General features: G+C 52.1%; 1 protein-coding gene across 1 annotated transcript; it reads right to left on the reverse strand.

Annotated features, from left to right (window-relative positions):
• Positions 1-5737: 5737 nt before the first annotated feature.
• Positions 5738-17285, reverse strand: LOC121446736 (bcl-2-related ovarian killer protein). The gene is made up of 5 exons (XM_041649490.1): positions 16996-17285; positions 16206-16457; positions 13623-13751; positions 7180-7343; positions 5738-6458 (listed from the first exon to the last, which is right to left on the reverse strand). The coding sequence occupies exons 2-5, from the start codon at positions 16426-16428 to the stop codon at positions 6333-6335; spliced, it is 642 nt and encodes a 213-aa protein (XP_041505424.1). The 5' UTR covers positions 16429-16457; positions 16996-17285; the 3' UTR covers positions 5738-6332.
• Between the last annotated feature and the right edge of the window lie 573 nt (positions 17286-17858).

Genomic DNA, 17858 nt, shown 5'->3' on the forward strand with positions numbered 1-17858 from the left:
TCGGCACCAGGCACACATGTGGCTTCTGTACATATATGTATATGTACATTGGGCAAAACACTCATAAAACAAATCTAAAAAAAAATTTAAACCGTGAATAGCTGTTGAGAAACAACAGCCCTGGGTTGTCTTCTGGCCCCCACAGGAGCACACACGTGTGCATGAATACCTTGCACACAGATCGTGTGGCTAGAGAGGTGGTTCTGCCGGTGGGGCGTTTACAGCTCTTGCCTTACTGCTTCCCCCACATCCAGCATCCAGCTCCAGGGGGTCTGACACCCTCTTCTGGCCCTTTCCTGCATCCACACATGCATGTAAAAATCGCCCTACGCATGAGCACCCTCAGAGCCGCAGCATCCCAGCCTGAAGGGGACAGCAAGCCTTCAAGTCTGAGATCCGCAGCGGAGGGGTCCTGAAGGAAAGAGCCCTTAGTTCCCAGGGCTCCAAAGGGTTAGGAAAATTACATCATTGCACTAGTACCTGTGAATTCTGTCAATTCCCTTGAGATCCAAAGAACAAACGAGGTTCTCTTATTACAGGTTTTAGGGAGTGCAACGGGATGGGGTTGGGGATGAAGAAATCAGGAAGGCACTGATTTCCAGCGAAAATTCAAGGACCTCTGAAAAGTAGAGGGGAGAGCAGCTGCAAGGGGATGGGAGAGATGCCAGGCTGAGAGCTACAAGGTTGCAGTTTGCTGTCTTACCAACTCTCCCCAGGGGAGGAGACTGCAGAGGAGCCTGGGTGATCTCTGGGGGAGGAAGCAGCTAGAGGGCCAGTTTCCAAGTTTATTCTTTGGTTCTGTTTCTTCTAAGCTGAAACTTTAAATAAGTAATGTTACCTAATTGTATAGGATATATGCAGTTATCCTGAAAATAATTTTTAATGACAAGACCGCTGATTCAAATTTAATTTTTGCTAGTCTTTATACTTCTATTAAAACCAAAACTTAAATGTGTTATATTAATTTCTGACTGTGCCATGCCACCAGTTTGGTATGTAAGTTCAGTTGTTCTGTTTCTGGATTTGGTGGCTCTCTTAAGTTCATTTTGCTCATGTGAATCACATGAGTGGTTTTGGTGTCAGAATTCTGGAACAGGATGCATCTGCTATCCCTCCCTGATGCCAGCGTTAGGATCCCTTCATCTTTTGCTCATTAAACAGTAGCATATGAAGCCTTTTCTGTCATTTTGGAATTTTTCCATTTTGTTTTTTGACATTGATTTCTAGAAGTGAGATTGCAGCTCACAGGGCTCGCTTGTTTAGACGTGGGTGGCCCTTCCTCCATGGAGTTCCAAACCCCAGGGCCTGGGCCAGATGCCCACTCCCCAAAACAAAAGAGAATGGTATTGGGCGTGGGTTTGGACCAATGATGGGGGAAATTGGGCGTGGGTTTGGACCAATGATGGGGGAAATTGGGCGTGGGTTTGGACCAATGATGGGGGGAAATTGGGCGTGGGTTTGGACCAATGATGGGGGAAATTGAGCGTGGGTTTGGACCAATCAATGATGGGGGAAATTGGGCGTGGATTTGGACCAATGATGGGGGAAATTGGGCGTGGATTTGGACCAATGATGGGGGAAATTGGGCGTGGATTTGGACCAATGATGGGGGGAAATTGGGCGTGGGTTTGGACCAATGATGGGGGAAATTGGGCGTGGGTTTGGACCAATGATGGGGGAAATTGGGCGTGGATTTGGACCAATGATGGGGGAAATTGGGCGTGGATTTGGACCAATGATGGGGGAAATTGGGCGTGGATTTGGACCAATGATGGGGGAAATTGGGCTTGGGTCTGTATTTCTCTTGTTTTTTTTCTTCGTGACACAAAGTTTACAAACTTCTTTGAATTAGAAACATTCATCCTAATCCCCTCGCTTTTTAATTACAATTTTTTTTATTAAAGTAAAATGCATGCAACACACAAGTCAACATTTTAACCATCTTAGAGTGTCCAACCCAGCATCATTTGGTACAGTCATGCGTTGTAGCTCTCACCTCTACTTATCAGACTTTGAGCACATGTGGAACTCACTCTGTAGACCAGGCTGGCCTCGAACTCACGGAGATCCGCCTGTCTCTGCCTCCCGAGTGCTGGGATTAGAGGTGTGCGCCACCACCGCCCAGTTGACTTTTTTTTAGCATTGCCCACGTTTTACACTGGCCTTTGCTTTACTGGCATTGGTCTTGATGCAGGGGTCACAGTGCAGATCTGCTGAAGTTGTTCTCTGGGCTTGAGAAGACACTTTCATCAGACTGAACTTTCTAGACATTGGAGTGTGACCCTGGGTTATCCATTTCCCTGGTTTTCCGGCTTCTGATTGTGCTAGAGCCTCAAGGTCAAATGGGGCAAGTAGGACTGTCCTCCCATTTCTCCCACTGGGGGTGGGAATGGTTCCTGGACCGCATGCTGGCTTGCCCGCTCTTGGGTGTGCACTCTCCTCTGCCCCCTTTCATCAATTCTATAATTAGCTTTGTTTTGATTAAGACAGGAAACACCCTGTTTTGTAAGGAATCCATCTGGTTTATGAGTGCCCACCTGGAGGGCTGCCCCATTAGCTGGCTCCTTGCTGGCCTTCTGTCTGTTCTGCTCTGTCTTGTGACTTGAAGGTGTTTTTAGAGCTGGCCTCATATAGACTTCACAGTTCCTGTTCCATTTATGTCTCCAGCTTTTATCTTTTTGCTGTTGGAATATGTCCTGTGTCCCCATTGTGTCCTCTGACTAAATGTGCACACCGATCTCTGTGCCACTTTAAGCCCTGTGCTTTTCTGAGTTCTTAGCATTGAGTGCCTACTTTCTAGTGTGGGAAACGCACCAAAGGGTTTGATCCAAGGACAGAAGGCTGGAGAGGCAAGACCACCCACACACCGACATCGCCTTTTCTTTCCCTCCCTCCTTCCTTCCCCACTTCCATCCACCTGCTGTCCACCAGGCAGCAAATGCCAAGACAGAACTGGGTGATGGTCACATACTAGGGTTCCACCCTAAGACTTCACCCAAAGGCCTCTAAGATACCCCCTTGGGGCTGGAAGCATGGAGTAAGTGGGTTGGCCTTTATAGGAGGGAGTAGCCAGGAGCACAGCAGGGCCTAGAGGTGGAGGGGGGAAAGGCAAGTATAAGATCAAGACAGGCTTCAAGGGGCTTAAGGATCTCTGACACTGAAGCCTTGGCGGTCCCTGGAATTCTTGCTTCATCAGGAAGCCAGATGGCTAGGCTAGAAGACTTTTCAGTTACCCGTCACAGCCTTACCGTAAATTGAGAGAAACCAAGGCTAAGAGACTGTGGGTAGCCTTCACACACGGTCCTAGAGCCTGAGCAGGAGCCAGTGAGCCTTGGGCAATATCCCTGCCTCAGTGGGTCCTTTCTGGCTCCAGCGCCACAGTGAGGCCAGCCTAGACGCAGACCTACCATGAACTGGGCCTACAGTGAAAGACTTGAGGTGCTGGAGCTGACTCCAAGCAGTGAGGTGGGTAGCGAGGGAGTGGGTAGCAGGAAGCTCCAAGACAGCTCTGCCAAATCTCACACCCACCAGGCCCTTTTGTCTCTCTGTTACGTCCCTAAACTGGGTGGAGCAGTGCACTTCTTTAATCCCAGCACTCAGGAAGCTGAAGCAGGAGGATCTCCGTGAGTTTGAGGCTACCGTAGTCTATGTATTGAGTTCCAGGATAGCCAGGTCTAAATAGAGACTCTGTCTCAAAAATACAACAACCAGCCGGGCAGTGGTGGCACACGCCTTCAATCCCAGCGCTCGGGAGGCAGAGGCAGGCGGATCTCTGTGAGTTCGAGGCCAGCCTGGTCTACAAGAGTGAGTTCCAGGACAGGCTCCAAAAAAAAAAAAAAACCAAAAATAAATAAATAAAAATAAAACAACAACTACAAAAAAATTTTCACATCTTTAGTTGGTTCACAGTGGCCGCCAGGCCTATGCTTCCACCGTCCAGCCAACCAGTGATGGTTCCTATCCTGCCCATAGCTATGACCCTGAATGCTTCTGCTTGGTGAGTCTTGTCAGTATCTCAGCCTGGTCCCAATCGTTCCTCCCACTCTTGATAGCCATGTCTACACATTTCCCATCACTTTGCACAAATAATGTAAAATTTCTTTAGCGACAGTGCACCTGTCCCTGTCCTGTCCCCTACCCTCTTGGGGCCTTCTTGTCTCAACTTGTATCCAAATAACTGCTTCATAAACATCCAAGTCGAGGTCCTAAGGACCCCTGGGAGATCCTCACCAGGCCTCAGAAATGCCGGGTGGTCATCTCCTTGTGGTCATCTCCTGGTGGTGGACATTGCTATCCTTAGAGGGAGAAACCCGCTGCTGTGGGAAGCTGATTCGTTGCCTCCGACTTCTCATTAGGCCCAGTGTCCCCAGCTTCCTCAAGGCCTCCCACACAGCTTCATTCTAACTCCTGCTGTCCCTTTAACAAGAGACCTCCTGTGAGACTAGTTCGGCATGTTCCACGATCCAGCCACCGGTGAGAGGCCCTGGGCTGGACGCTCAGCAGCCTCAACTCTGGCTGAAGAAGGTAAGAGTCTCTGTTAGGGCAGATATAGCGCTGGAGGCTTCTGTGGGATGCCAGAGCTGGGAATCGGAAGTCCTGTGTCCATCCTTTCCTTTCCCCGTTTCGTCCGGCATAGTTAGGAGGGCCCCACTATTTGCAAGGAACTCCGTTTGGAGAGTGTTCGGTCACCAGAACCTGGCCTTCCCCGTATCTTGATTATCTCTAGTGCCACATCACACCCTGGACCAGCACAGAGCTCTCTGTTAGGCAGGCATTAGCGCCTTGACTGGAGAACCAATCAGAACCCTTCCCTCTCGGGCCATAGACCAGCCCTTCATACCTCTAAGGGCTCCACATGGGCCACTGAACACTCTACGGTGGCTCACCCGAAACAAATGGTTTGTACCCTTTCTGCCCTCCAAGGGGATGCGAACCCCATATAGCGATAGAACATCTTTCTACAGGAGCTTTCTCAGCCTGACACACAGCCCAGTCCAGCACACACAGCCTGGCTGGGGGAGGGGCGCAGGCAGGATGCCAGGGCTCCATCAAGTCAAAGGATAGGCTCAGGGAGATAAAGGACAGGGCATATCCAGCCAGCACACACCTCCCCAGCACTACAGGTCTGGCCAGGGCTCCGAAACACTCCCGTGGCCTGATTTAAACAACTGGTATCAAGGAAAGGCTGGATGTGGGGAGCCGAGCGAATGTATAGAGAAGATGAAGTCCCGCATAAATGTGTATTGTTTGACACAGGCCCGGCCATTGTCAAAGGCCCAATGCCTCAACCCATGAGAAGGGAAAGTCTTCCTTTGGTCTGACTGAGTGTTGACAGTATATGCTAGTATGAGTCTGTATGAATGATTGACAGCGTGTAAAAAAAACTAGCAACTGTAGCTTCCTCCTCCTAGATGTTACTGCTTAAGATTGCACTGACAGACACCTTGCCAAGACTAGCTAACCCTTCCCTGTGCTGCACATAAGGAATACGCTGAGGTTTCAGGTCGTCACAGCTCCAGAGTGCGCCTGTCCCACCTGGGCCCAGCTTGCTTTCTTTGTCCCCTCACAGTCCCCAATCAGGTCAAGTCCAAAGCTGCTCAGTACACAGCAGCAAGAGGAGGAGGTTAGACTTCATGAAGGACTGGCTTCCCAAGTCTGAGTTCTTAGAGGTCCCAGCTGGCGATGTTTCGCAGTCCCACGAGGACAGACACAGAGAAAGCAGAAAAGGGTCTCACACTCCACTGGGTAAAACTTTATTGGGGTCCAGCTTAAGGAGACCACTTCATCCACAGGATCTCTGCTCATTGGTCAGACGAACTACCTACACCCTCGTCTCTGCCACGAAGGACCCATTGTGGGTTAGGGACACCTTCTTCATCTAGAAATAGCCTAAGCAGCCACACAGGAGCCTTCTGCTCTGCCTTCAGGGACAGGAAGCATCCCTGGCTCCTGCATTAGCCAGAGTCACCTTCAGATCAGATGGACAGGACCTGCTTCCCACAAGGACTGAGGCCAGCTCGTGTCCTGGGAAGATCCCTCCCTGGGGTGAGGCCCTGAGCATCAAGTGAAAGTGTCCCCCGGTTCCTTTCTCCAGGGCTGGACACTGACCCAAGGGAAGAGCTACAGAAGACACTGAAGCCAGCTCCAGACTCTGGGATGGCCTCCTCCACTCAGCCCTCCCAGAGACCGGGGTCCACAAGGAATGGGGTTTGGGACAGGGCCCCGGGGGCCGGATGCTCCCAATCTGAGAGAGGAAGGTGCTTTGCAGGTGCTGCGGGCCCTGTGCGTTGGGCCCAGGGGCTCTAGGGGTGGCCCCTGCCCTGGTAGGCAGCTCATCTCTCTGGCAACAACAGGAAGAATGCAGCCTTCAGGAAGCGGCCAAAACTGCAGAGCGTGGCCACGAGCCAGTGGGAATGGAAGCCAGGGTCTGTGCTGACCACACACTTGAGGACATCAGTCTGGGAGAAAAAAAAAATGGGATAGTTAGCCAGACCAGGCAACCCGAGGTCCCTAGTACCTTGCTCTAGAAAAATGTCTCATCGAATCACAAAGGGAATATACAAAGCTGTTTGAGAAAGGAGGATGTGGCCCATCTGGGCCTAAACTTGTTCAGGACTCCTGAGAGTTAGAAGGGGAAAGGTCTCAAGCCAACGTCCTTGCCTACCCATTTTACAGGCGAAAATGGGCTTCTGGACAGAGCCCATCCTCCGTGCCCAGTACCCAAAAGTATCTTTGGTTTGGCCAACCATGTAGGCAGTCAGGCACAGAGACTAGGAGGCCCTGATCCTGACGCTCGCCCCTCTAGGTCTTGCTTCTTGAGAATGGAGAAAAGTGGGGCTCCCAAGAGGGAAGTGAAGTACTTTGGGCAGCACTGAAATCTCCCTGTGAGGGGGGCTTGGTTCTGTCTCTGAAAGACTACCTGTTGGCCTCTTTCTGCCAGGCGCCTTCTGGGAACAGCAAGGGGACCAGAGTTTAGGGTCTGGGATCATGTCAGCACAGGCACAGAAGAGCCAGCACCTACCTGCCTGCATTCCAGAGCAACCCTGAGTCCTAAAGCCCTTGCTTATGGCCCCCATATTCCATCCCACTCCACCCTCTGTTCCCTCACTAACACTCCGGGGCTTAGCACACCATCCCCACCCCACCACACTCCACAGCCCCACTGATTCTCAGGCTCACCCATCCACCACGCCTCCGAAGCCAGGTCGCCAGGGTCTTGCGCACAAACTCCCCCAGGCAATCAACCAGGGCATGAACCATGGCAGGCTGAGCCTGCCGGACACAGTCCACTGCCAGCCCTGCAGCCACCGAGTACAGGGACACTACCTTGCCCCATGTGATGCCTAGAGAGAGAGAGAGTTGCTGATCAGACCCAAAGTGGTGTCTAGCCCCTAGGGTACCATGAAGAGCTGAGCTTCTCTAAGCCACTTTCCTGCCTGCCTTCAGCTGGTGACTAATGATGACAATGGAGCCAGGACCCTCTGTGCAGAGCACCACCGCAACAGGGCACTTGACCAGATATACTAGTCGGCTTGACCACCATCTCCAGCAAGTCAGGTTTTCTCTCTCGGGCTGGTCTCATGTAGATGCAGGCTCCCAGCCATACCTGCTGGAGCCTAGGAGACCAGCCTTCCCCGCATCTGAGAGAGGGGGCCACAGGAAAGCAGTGCAGCTCAGCACAGCGGGGTTGAGCTGACTCAGAACTGGGCAAGGAAAGCAGCAAACAAGGATGTGTCTGACCCTGTTTTGTCTGCTGCTCTGAACCTTGACGCCAGGGCAGTAGGTCAGGGCCTATCCCAGGCTTGCTTTAGAAAAAAAGCCACAGTCCACAGGGGGACTCCTCCCCAGACTGCTGACCTGCTGGGAGGCATAAAGATAAATGAACAACATTGTGAGGGATTACACGCAGCACCTTAACATACAGAAATGTAGGGGCTGGGGAGACAGCCCAGTAGTTAAAGTGTTTGCTAAGCAAGCCTGGAAACCAGAGTTCGGAGCCCCATAACTCATATAAACGCGGGGTGGGTATGCCAGCTCACCCTCCCCAATTCTAGTCTCGGAAGACAGAGACAGGATCCTCGGGGCAAGCTGGTTAGCAAGCTTCACTGTATCAGCGAGCTCTGGGTATGTCTGAGAAACCCTGCCGCAGTGAATTAGAAGGCTAACGCCCACATCAACCTTGGGTCCCCGTATGCATGCACACGTATGTGCCTAGACACGCAAACATGCGTACACACACGGAAGTGGAAAGAATACAGAAACGTTGTATGCTATCACTAGTGCTGGCAAAAAAGAGTCGGGTCTTGGCATAATCGCAGCGTTTCTGTGGCAGAGGCAGGGGAATCAGAAAGGAGTTCAATCAAGGTCATCCTCAGCCGGCCTGGGTTACATAAGTTCTTCTCTCCAAAGAGGGAGCTGGAAATATGGCTCCGTAGTTAAAGAGCACCTATTGCTCTCCCAGGGTCAGACCTGAATACACGCGTACACATCCACACAGAGGCACAAACACATACACATAATTAAAAACAAAACAATGTTTTAAGTATATTATTTACATTTAAATATTAAAACATAAAATGTTAGACATTTGTAAATATAAATATTAAAACTAAATTATATAGTTGATATCAATATTTAAAATTATATTAAAATAAAAAAATATTAAAAATAGAGTAAATCAGCCAGGCATGCTGGTGTGTGCCTTTAACCCAGCACTCAGGAGGCAGGGGCAGGCGATTTCTGAGTTAGAGGCCAGCCTGGTCTACAGAGCGAGTTCTGGGACAGCCAGAGACACTTTATCTCAAAAAACCTAAATAAATATATTAATTAATTAAAACAAATCTTTTAGAGAGGAGGTAGGTGAGGTAGTGTGCTCCTGTAATCTCAGTAGCAGGAAGCTGAGGCAAGAAGGTCTTGAGACTGAGGGAGCCAAAAAAAAAAAAAGCACAAATAACACATTAAGCATTTGAAAAAGTAAAGCCCATTTCCCCTTGTTAACAGCATAAGAGGATAAATTCTAACAAAGATGTTAAAAAGCTTTAGGGGCTGGGGAGACAGTAAGGTGTTTGCTATGCAAGCTCCAGGGTCAGATTTCAGATCCCCAGCCCCCATGTAAAAAGCCGGGCATGCCAGCATGATGGCCTGCACCTGTAGTCTTAGCACTGGCACCAGAGGGGGCAGGGATGACGGAGATGGGAGGATCCTTAAGACCAGCCAACCTGGTCATCAGTGACCTCCAGGTTCAGTAACAGACTGTCTCAAAAAATTAACTGGAAGAAGCTACAAAAAAAGATACTCATCCTTAACCTCTGACCTACACACAGGAGCGTCTGCACCTACAGGCTTGTACACACACACACACACGCACACGCACGCACGTGAAGATGAGATGAGGGCTTAGCTAACTGCTGTTCTCAGCTCTGCTAGCAAAGGCAGTTGGAGAGCTTTTGGTAAGACCTGAAAAGCTCACACAGCTAGCCACAGCTGGCCTGTGAGATGCTAAGTCGTGGCATTTTTAGACTATGACATTCCCCTCAACCCACCTTCACACAGCGCTCGGAATGACCTCTTACCAACGCGCCAGTCAGCACACAGATGTTCACCACCAAGGAAAAGCTAAGTGCTAGTGGGCAAACTGCTGAGGTCCCGCAGCGGCACGGTTATACAGCCAATTACCAGAGTAGAGTTCTGATGAATGCCACACACGGCAAGGGAAAGGAACCAAACACAAAAGGGCACAAATACTGTGCCAGTCCACCTAGAGGAAACCCAGAACAGGCACGCCCACGAATCAAAAAAAAAAAAAAATTCATAGGGGTTTGGGGGCGAGGGACAGGGTGTTACTGCCGATAGGCAATATGTCCTCAGGATTGGGACAAACAACATTCTGAATGTGCTAAATGCCACCAGATCTGACATTTAAAGTGACTAAATGTACAGTATATGAATGTTGTTAGCTCAAAAGGGAATGGGAGAGGGGGAGAACCCAACCCCCCTGAAATAAACAGTACCACACATCAGCTTCTGACTCTCCCATTGGAGTGACTTTCCGTCTCTTTCGAAATAAACCCAAGTCTGGAATCCAGCTGCGCTCCACTCTGGCATCCACAGGCACCCCTGTCACTCCTAGGGCACAGCCCTGGCTCTCTGCCTGCTGGGTGTCCTAGGCCAGGGTCACCACTCAGGGTCAGTGACTAACAGGGCCTTGTGATCAGGTCCTGTTGTCAGTCCCATTCTCACAGGGTTCCCTGCTGTTAGCTGTGACCTGGATGTGATAGAGAAGTCACGCGTCACCCACAGAGAGCCCCGATCCACCACAAGAACCGAGGAGCTCGATGTCCTGTTAAACAGTGAGCTCCATAGGGCGATGATGTTCCCAGCAGAAGAGGGGGGACATCTTGGGAAACGTCTGCTTCCCTTGGGCTCTCATATATTCATGATCTAATTCTGGAACATTTTTTGGTGTGTGTATGGGGAGACAGGGCTTCTCTGTGTCGCTTTAGAAGCTGTCCTGGAACTCGCTCTTTTAGACCAGGCTGGCCTTGAACTCACAAAGATCTGCCTGCCTCTGCCTCCCAAGTGCTGGGATTTTTCTTTCTTTCTTTTTTTTTTGTCAGGGGGTTATTTGTTTTTTTGAGACAAGGTCTCTCTATTATATACCTCTGGCTATCCTGGAACTTGTACTGTAGACCAAGCTGTTCTCAAACTCAGAGATGCACCTGTCTCTGCCTCCAGAGGGCAAGGATTAAAGGCGTGTGCCACCACGGCCTGGCCCCGATTCATTTATTTTTTAATGTGTAAGGGTGGGTGTTCTGTCAGACTGTGAGTCTGTGCACCATATATATGCTATGCCCAAGGAGACAAGAGGACTCAGCCTAGAACTGGATAGAACTAACTTACAGCTCTGCTGAGAATTGAACTCAGGTCCTCTGGAGGAGAACTAAGTGCTCTTAATCGCTGAGCCATCTCTCCAGCCCCCATAATTCCAGAACATCTTATCTCTCCAGAAGAAAGCCCATAGCCACTGGCCGTCATGCCCTGCTTCCCCATTGCCCCCTGGTGACTTCTAATCTGCTCTGTTATCGTCAGCACTCTGCACGTTTCTCAAATGGAATTTGTGTGTGACACATTTAAGGTTCCACACTCTTCTTCATGGTTGACCAATATCCCACATCCACTGTCAATTCATGTACGAGTGGATAGTCACTTTTGCCTGTGTAACTGATGCTACTGGGAACACACACAGGCAAGCTTCTCTGCAGACACGTGTTTTCTTCTGTTAGGTTTACATCTAGTGGTAGATTTGGTGGGTCACATGGAAACACCATGCTTCACCATTTGAGAACCTGCCAGGCTGTTTTCTGAAGTGTGTCCCACCAGCTATTAGAGTCAAGGCTGAGTTCCCCACATCCTCATCAGCGCTGTGGTGGTACAGCCGTCCTGGTAAGGATGACGCCATTCTGGCGCATGCAATGATGCTGATCATCATGTGTGTGTGTTTGTCAAGCCTGCTGGTACTTCCTGACCTCCAGTGAGATGTGACCACCCTGCATTCCCATGGCTTCTCTTCCCCCCACCTTCTCCCCCCAGCTTGGAGACAGACACTCAAGCAGCCACCCGTGGTTGGCGTCAGCTGGAAAGGGCTCTGTCTCCCACAGGGGATCTCCCAGAGCTGCCTCTCTGGGCTGTCTCCATGCTCAAGGTGGATTTGCACCAGGAAGGGACGGTGGACAGGGATTAAGGTTACTCTGGCCTTTTCACTCACTACCACCCCCAAAGCCCCAGTCGCTTTCTCCTGCTCACTCCTGCCACTCACGGAGGTCCAGTCTCTCCTGGGCTCACCGAAGCCATCCACGGGCTAGATCTGCAGCCTCAGAAGCAAAGTTCCTTATAAATCTAGCCATCCCTGGCTCGTAAACCAGCCTGCTTGACAGCTTAGAGACAGACGCCCAGGCAACAACCCATGGCTGGCGTCAGTTGCAAAGCTCCAGAGAGGGCAAGGGTGATCCTCCACCCAAAACTCATGGCTGCTGGCTTCCTTCCTGAGCCCTCCCCACTATCGCTCCAACCAGGTACCTGCAGGTTACCTTCAAGAAAGGGACTGGAGCTAGCCCATTGACTCCTGGTACAGTTTCTCCCCCACCCGACCCACACCACAGCCTTTCCCCACCTCTCCCACTCCATCATCCATACACTCATTTTCTACCCACAGCCCACCCCCCTGACCCCACATTTTTCGGTCCAGAAGCCACACTGGCTGACCCTGACCTCGCCACTCCTAGGGAAAAGACCACATGGATCTGGCGTAAATGACACATGTGGACCACAAGGTCTAAGGGAAGAGCACGGCACAGGAAGGTGTGGGGAGATAAGTCTTGCAGCCTACGGTAAACCCGGGGCAGGGTACAAAAGGCAAGCAGCGATAGTGGAACTTGAGGCAGAGAGGGAGGAGGCTGCAGGAGCTAAGAAGCGGCCTTGCCTGTCACTCACTTCTGGAGCAGACATGGAAGGCCCTGGGAAAGCCCTAGGTGAGTGTGGTCGCAGTCACCCAGATAAGTGTGTCCCTGATCTCCTAAAGTGCCCCACAACCAGGCACACTCAGAGACTCTTCGGAATACCCATCTTTTAAAATATCCCATGTGGATCTAGCTGTGGAAATTCAAGTACCATGGTCACCAAAACCCAGTATATGCAGAGGGCCACTGCCCTGCAAGGTACCACAACCGCAACCAATGCTGGACCATTATCAAATTATCAGGCAGTCCTGTGTCAACAGCCCTCAGGATGGCCAGCAGCAGTAATTATCAAGAAATCTCGATAATAATAAAGACTCATAAACAAAGACCACCCAGCCACTACTGTTAACCAAGTAGCACAACCATGTATCACTGCTACTCCTACGCCCCCTTCTCCCATTAGTCCAGTCTCATCCCTTTCATAAACCACCCTTCACTTATATTATTAAATTCCACTACCACCTCAACTCATTACATATATAACTCCTATACCCACCATGAAAACTCCCAGCCCCACCAAATTAGACTCTCAAGTTTCAGGGTATTCAATTTCAAGGCACCTAGGGTCAAGCCTGAGACTTGAATTCAATCTCACCATGAAAGGAGAACCAACTCCCAAAAGTGCCCTCTGACCTGAACATATTGTGCCGTGGTTCAGTGCACACACACACACACACACACACACACACACACACACCAAATAAAAACATAACGAACAGCTGGGGATGGTGATGCCAACTTTAACCCCAGCACTCAGAAGGCAGAGAGAGGATCTCCGAGTTCAAGACCAGCACGGTCTACAGAATTCTAGGACAGCAAGGGCTAGGCAAAGAAGCCCTTTCTCAAAAAACCAAAATTAAGAAGAAAAAAGAAAGTGGCCAGCAGCACCGCACGCTGCCTTCCGAGCCAGCTCTTGCTGGACTGGGCTATGACATAGTTCAGCACAGCCCAGAGGGCCAGGAGGCTGGCAGTGTGCTAGCAGTGGCTTGGAACCCATAGGACTGTGTCAGAGGATCCCAAGGGTTTTCTAACTTTGTAAGCCTGCCTCACCCACACATGTTGAGCCTCCTCTCCCAGAGGTGCCTTGAGTAAACAGGCCAGACCTACCTGCTGAGAAGATGTGGCCTGCCACAGCAAGGAAGGCGTCCGTCACCACAGGCTCAGACTGTAGAGAGATGTGCAGCTGCCGGGCCACGTTTCGGTACACACTGGGGCGAATCTGTTCCAGCTCATCCCCTGCATGGGCACACAGGGGTTCAGGTCCTCTCACGCCGTAGCCCTGTGGCTAGCACTGACCACGACTCAATCCTGTCCTTGATCCACCTGACCTCACTTGACCTGCGGGCTCACACCTTTCTCTCCACTCGGCCCTGATACTCCATTCTGTCTGTTTGACACCCACCCACCCCTTCACCTTATCTTACTTCATTTGACTCTCCCAACCTTGGCCCCACGAACAAAAAGACTAAAGGAGGCCGTGGAACCTCCAGCTCCCAAAGGCAAGCTGGCTGGGCCAGTGGGGCAGGAATCCTGCAGTGGTGCATGGGCAGTGCCTACCCAGTCAGTGACTCACAGCAGGCAGGCAGGCAGGCAGAACCCAACATGGAGAGGGGCTCGGCTAGAATATGTAGTCACCGTCTGCTGCCTCGTAGGATTGTCCTGGCTGAAGCACTAGCATCACTAGTGATGGCTCAGTGAACTGACTTGGGCTGAGCCAAGGCCCTGGGACAATGGTACCACCCACATGCCAACATGGGCTCCTGGTGCCAAATGGGTATGCTTTTATATGCTCCTACGTCAGTGCAGCCATGGCTGGGCCAAAGAGGATGCCTGCCACCGTCCCACCTGCCCCCCCGGGCTGCAGTGCCCTTGGCAGCATCATGCACGCACAGGGAAAGATGGTGCCGGGAATTCCACACGGCCTCTGATTGGGTGCCCCTGGTCCAGCCACTTCCCCAGCCAAAGCAAACAGGGAAATGCTGCTGCCGCCTGGCCTGTCCCAGCGATAAGGGCACCCACGTCATCCCCGAGGCCAGCTGTGCTCTATCTAATTAATTAAGATCTGGAACGGGTGCAGAATCAGGAGGAGGAGGGCCAGGGGATGAAGAGATGGCATGGAAATTCCCAAGGCTGGCCTGGGTATTGCCAAGGATTAAAACCCTGGGGGCCTCTGGAGACTGACCCCAGGGAGATTGTTGAGGGACACAAGCTGGGCTGCTTCCTGTCTGTGGCTGGGGTCATGCTTGGGGGGGGGGGGGGCAGGAAGCTATCACTGAGCTTAGAAAAAAATCATCCTGAATAGTCATGACAGCACCAAACATAACCTGAACAAGCACACACTGGGATGCAAGTGCTCTTCCTCCAGGAAACCCCTTAGCTGTCCAGAAAGGTCTGAACCCCAGAGTGTAGGAACAATAGGACTGAGTGATGGAGAAAGGCCTTAAAGTTGCTAGCTGAGCACAAGGCTTTGACCTGTTCCTTTCTAGAGGCCAGTGTTCAGTCCTCCCAAGACCTACCAAAAGGGCCAAGAGGACAGACATTGAGTGGGTCAGACCCAAGGCAAGACTTCCTCCCTGCCACCCCGTGCCCTAGGGACTCTCAGGAGGTCACTATGTCATTTCTCCAGCAGCAGCTCCCAGTCTTCTCTGATGAATTTGCTTAGCCAAACCCCTTCACTCATCCTTCCCACACACAGAGATAGCTCCCTCTGTCCATTCACAGCCCTCCTTCCTGGATGCCCAACTCAGATGGATTAACTCTACCTCTTGGGCAGACCAGGTCTACACAGCCCTGTTCCTTGAGGCCATCGCAGCCCAGAGATGCAGGGCCTATATAAGATAGTATGTGTGCATAACTCATCTCACAGGAAGCCAGCTCATCCATGGCTCCCTCCAACCAGGAGAGTGCACACCAGCTCTCCCTGACAACCACTCACCTATTTATGTGATCTCTGCTATTCACCTATTCCCTTGGACAGCCCCAGGACAACGCCAGGCCCCAGTCCGGCTGTGATAAGGTGAACTGTCCACCTTCCAAAAGGAAGGTTTGCCTATCCTTCCCCCTCACGTGTCCAGGCCTTAGAGGAGCTAAGGAGAGCCACTGAGCTGTGTGTGACCCCTCTAAACAATGTCCCAGATGTCCTTCGAGAAGGCCCTGGCGGGGGGCCTTCCCATCAAGGGAAACAGCAATGGGTGTCGGATCTCAGCCAATAACTAAAAGGCCTATTTTCCAAAACAAACATTGGGACATGTGGTCCCACAAAGGATTTTTTAGTCCAGCAGAGTACAAGGGTCACAATAAAGTTTAGCCGCTAAAATATTACTCTTCCAGAGCTTTCTGTGGTTTACGACAAGAATGTCTGTGATCTGAGCTAAGCAGACTTGGGGGGTTAGGGGTGGGGGGGCCTGGCAAAGGAGCCAGCAAGCAGGCAAGCCTAGGGGAGAACAGAGGAGCACCAACCTGGGTGGCCTGTCCTGCACCCTCACCATTCCAGACAGATTTGGGCTCCCACACATGCACGCCTCCTCTTTACCCCAGAGGGAGGGTGAGGCGCAGCCAAAGAGGGACTGGAGAAGGGAATGTCGTTGCAGAACAGATGTACTTAGTCCCCCGAAACACAACAGGCAGGCCCATCAACCAGTTATGGGAGCTGGGGGGCTGGGATCGTAGCTGCTGGTGTGCCACACTCACCCAAGCGCAGCAGCACGGTGCACACCTCCGCTAGGCGTCCTCCAGGGGCAGGAGAAGCACGCTCCGGTGCGCTCCAGGAGAGGCCGGCGCGCAAAAGCCGCGCGTGCACGTACTCCCGGCCTAGTGCCTTGGCCTGGGCCACCAGCTCCTTGTCTGTGGGCGAGCGATCAAAAGCGTCCATGATCTCCGCAGCGAAGACAGAAGAGCGCCGCAGCACCTCCATGGCCGAAGCGCAGGCGAGAGGAACCACACCTACGACAGACAAAGCACAGCCGGACGGCCTCCAGCCAAGCGGGGAAGGGACGCCCGCCACGCGAGGAGACCGCGAGGCACAGCGGTCCCCACCGCGTGCGCCCCGGTCCAGTGCCGATCCAAAGCTCACAGAGGAGGTCGGCTGGCCGCCGCCCTCAAAAAGGGCCAGTTTCGGATGGCCTCTCGTTTTGCTCCCCAAGCCTTTTAAAACACAGTGCCAAGTTCTTTTAGGTTCTAAATTAAATCACCGGCGGTGGTCAAGGGTTGGAAGCACCGCGAGAAAAATAGCGATAGGTTCTGTGGTCACAGTGCCCAGGCTCGAGGACCAGTTTGGGGGCGACGGAGGAAGCAGAGTAGCCTGGGCGACCAGGCGACAGGGGCTCCTCCGGCCGGGAAATCAACTCCCAAGCAAGGCTCTAAACGGCGCGGCGATCCAGGCCACGCACTTGTGCACCTCGCAGAGCGGGTGTTTGTTCCCGGTGTCGCCGTTCCCATGGTGCTACATCCAGGGGACAGACGCCACGCCTGCCCGACTCACCTCTCTGGCCGCATGGCGCGCGGGGCGGCGATGGAGTTCTGGTTTCAGGACCCGCTCGCCGTTCTCTCCGCCCGTCTAGACCATTCCATTCAAACCCGCGAGCGCGCCCCGCCCCAGCGCCCGCCCCGTCCACGCCCGAGCCGAAGTACAGGCTCCGCCGGTCTTCCCGCGCTCGCAGAAGTCCTGATCTCCAGTGGTGCGTGCGGGAGGCGTCCCGCGGACTCCCCGCAGGCGAGTGGCCAAGCCTAGGGCTTCGCCTTCTAAGGAAACGGCAACCCCCGGGGGTGGAGCCGCAGCCCAGCTCTGCCCAACGCCTCCCTGGGTTTAAGGAAGGCCAACACCAGTTCTCGGGATGCGCCGCCCGGGAACGCAGCCAGGCTGGAGCTGTCCCGACAGGCAGCGCGAAGAACATCCAGCTCTGACACCAACCCACTGGGGCGCACCGAGTTCCATTTTAGAATTGGCTGACTTACCCTTTCCTTAGTGCCTTGTAAGAGGTTCCTTATAGATTCTGGGTTCTTGCAGTTCGAGGGGATCCAGTGCCCTCTTCTGACCTCGGAGGGCATCAGGCGCACACGTGTTGCACAGACATACATGCAGGCAAACATTCATACGCAAAACAAAACTAAAAATAAGTAAATCTTTACAAATAGATTCTGGATTCTTGACTTAATAGAAGCCTTTGTTTGGAGTGTGATGGAGACTTGGCTTTGTACTTGATTGAAGATGCTCCTCTCCCACTCCAGCCTGACTTTGCTTCTAATGAACTGAGTGAGTTTTCTTATATGAAGCCCAATATATAATTTTTTGTAGTTGGTTATCTCTCATTAGGGTATTTTCCTTGGAGAGAAAAAGAGGGAGGG

Source organism: Microtus oregoni, unplaced genomic scaffold, assembly GCF_018167655.1.
Source record: "Microtus oregoni isolate MIOR12 unplaced genomic scaffold, Mior012 000004F_ref0000308, whole genome shotgun sequence".
Classification (NCBI taxonomy): domain Eukaryota; kingdom Metazoa; phylum Chordata; class Mammalia; order Rodentia; family Cricetidae; genus Microtus; species Microtus oregoni.

What these genes read in the sequence shown, in the direction of transcription:
- LOC121446736 (XM_041649490.1), bottom strand. Translation starts at nt 16,428, where the DNA reads ATGGAGGTGCTGCGGCGCTCTTCTGTCTTCGCTGCGGAGATCATGGAC. An exon ending in CACCGTGCTGCTGCGCTTGG is followed by an intron (nt 13,752 to 16,205) that starts GTGAGTGTGGCA and finishes GTGCCCATGCAG; the next exon opens with GGGATGAGCTGGAACAGATT. An exon ending in TTCGGAGGCGTGGTGGATGG is followed by an intron (nt 6,459 to 7,179) that starts GTGAGCCTGAGA and finishes TTTTTCTCCCAG; the next exon opens with ACTGATGTCCTCAAGTGTGT.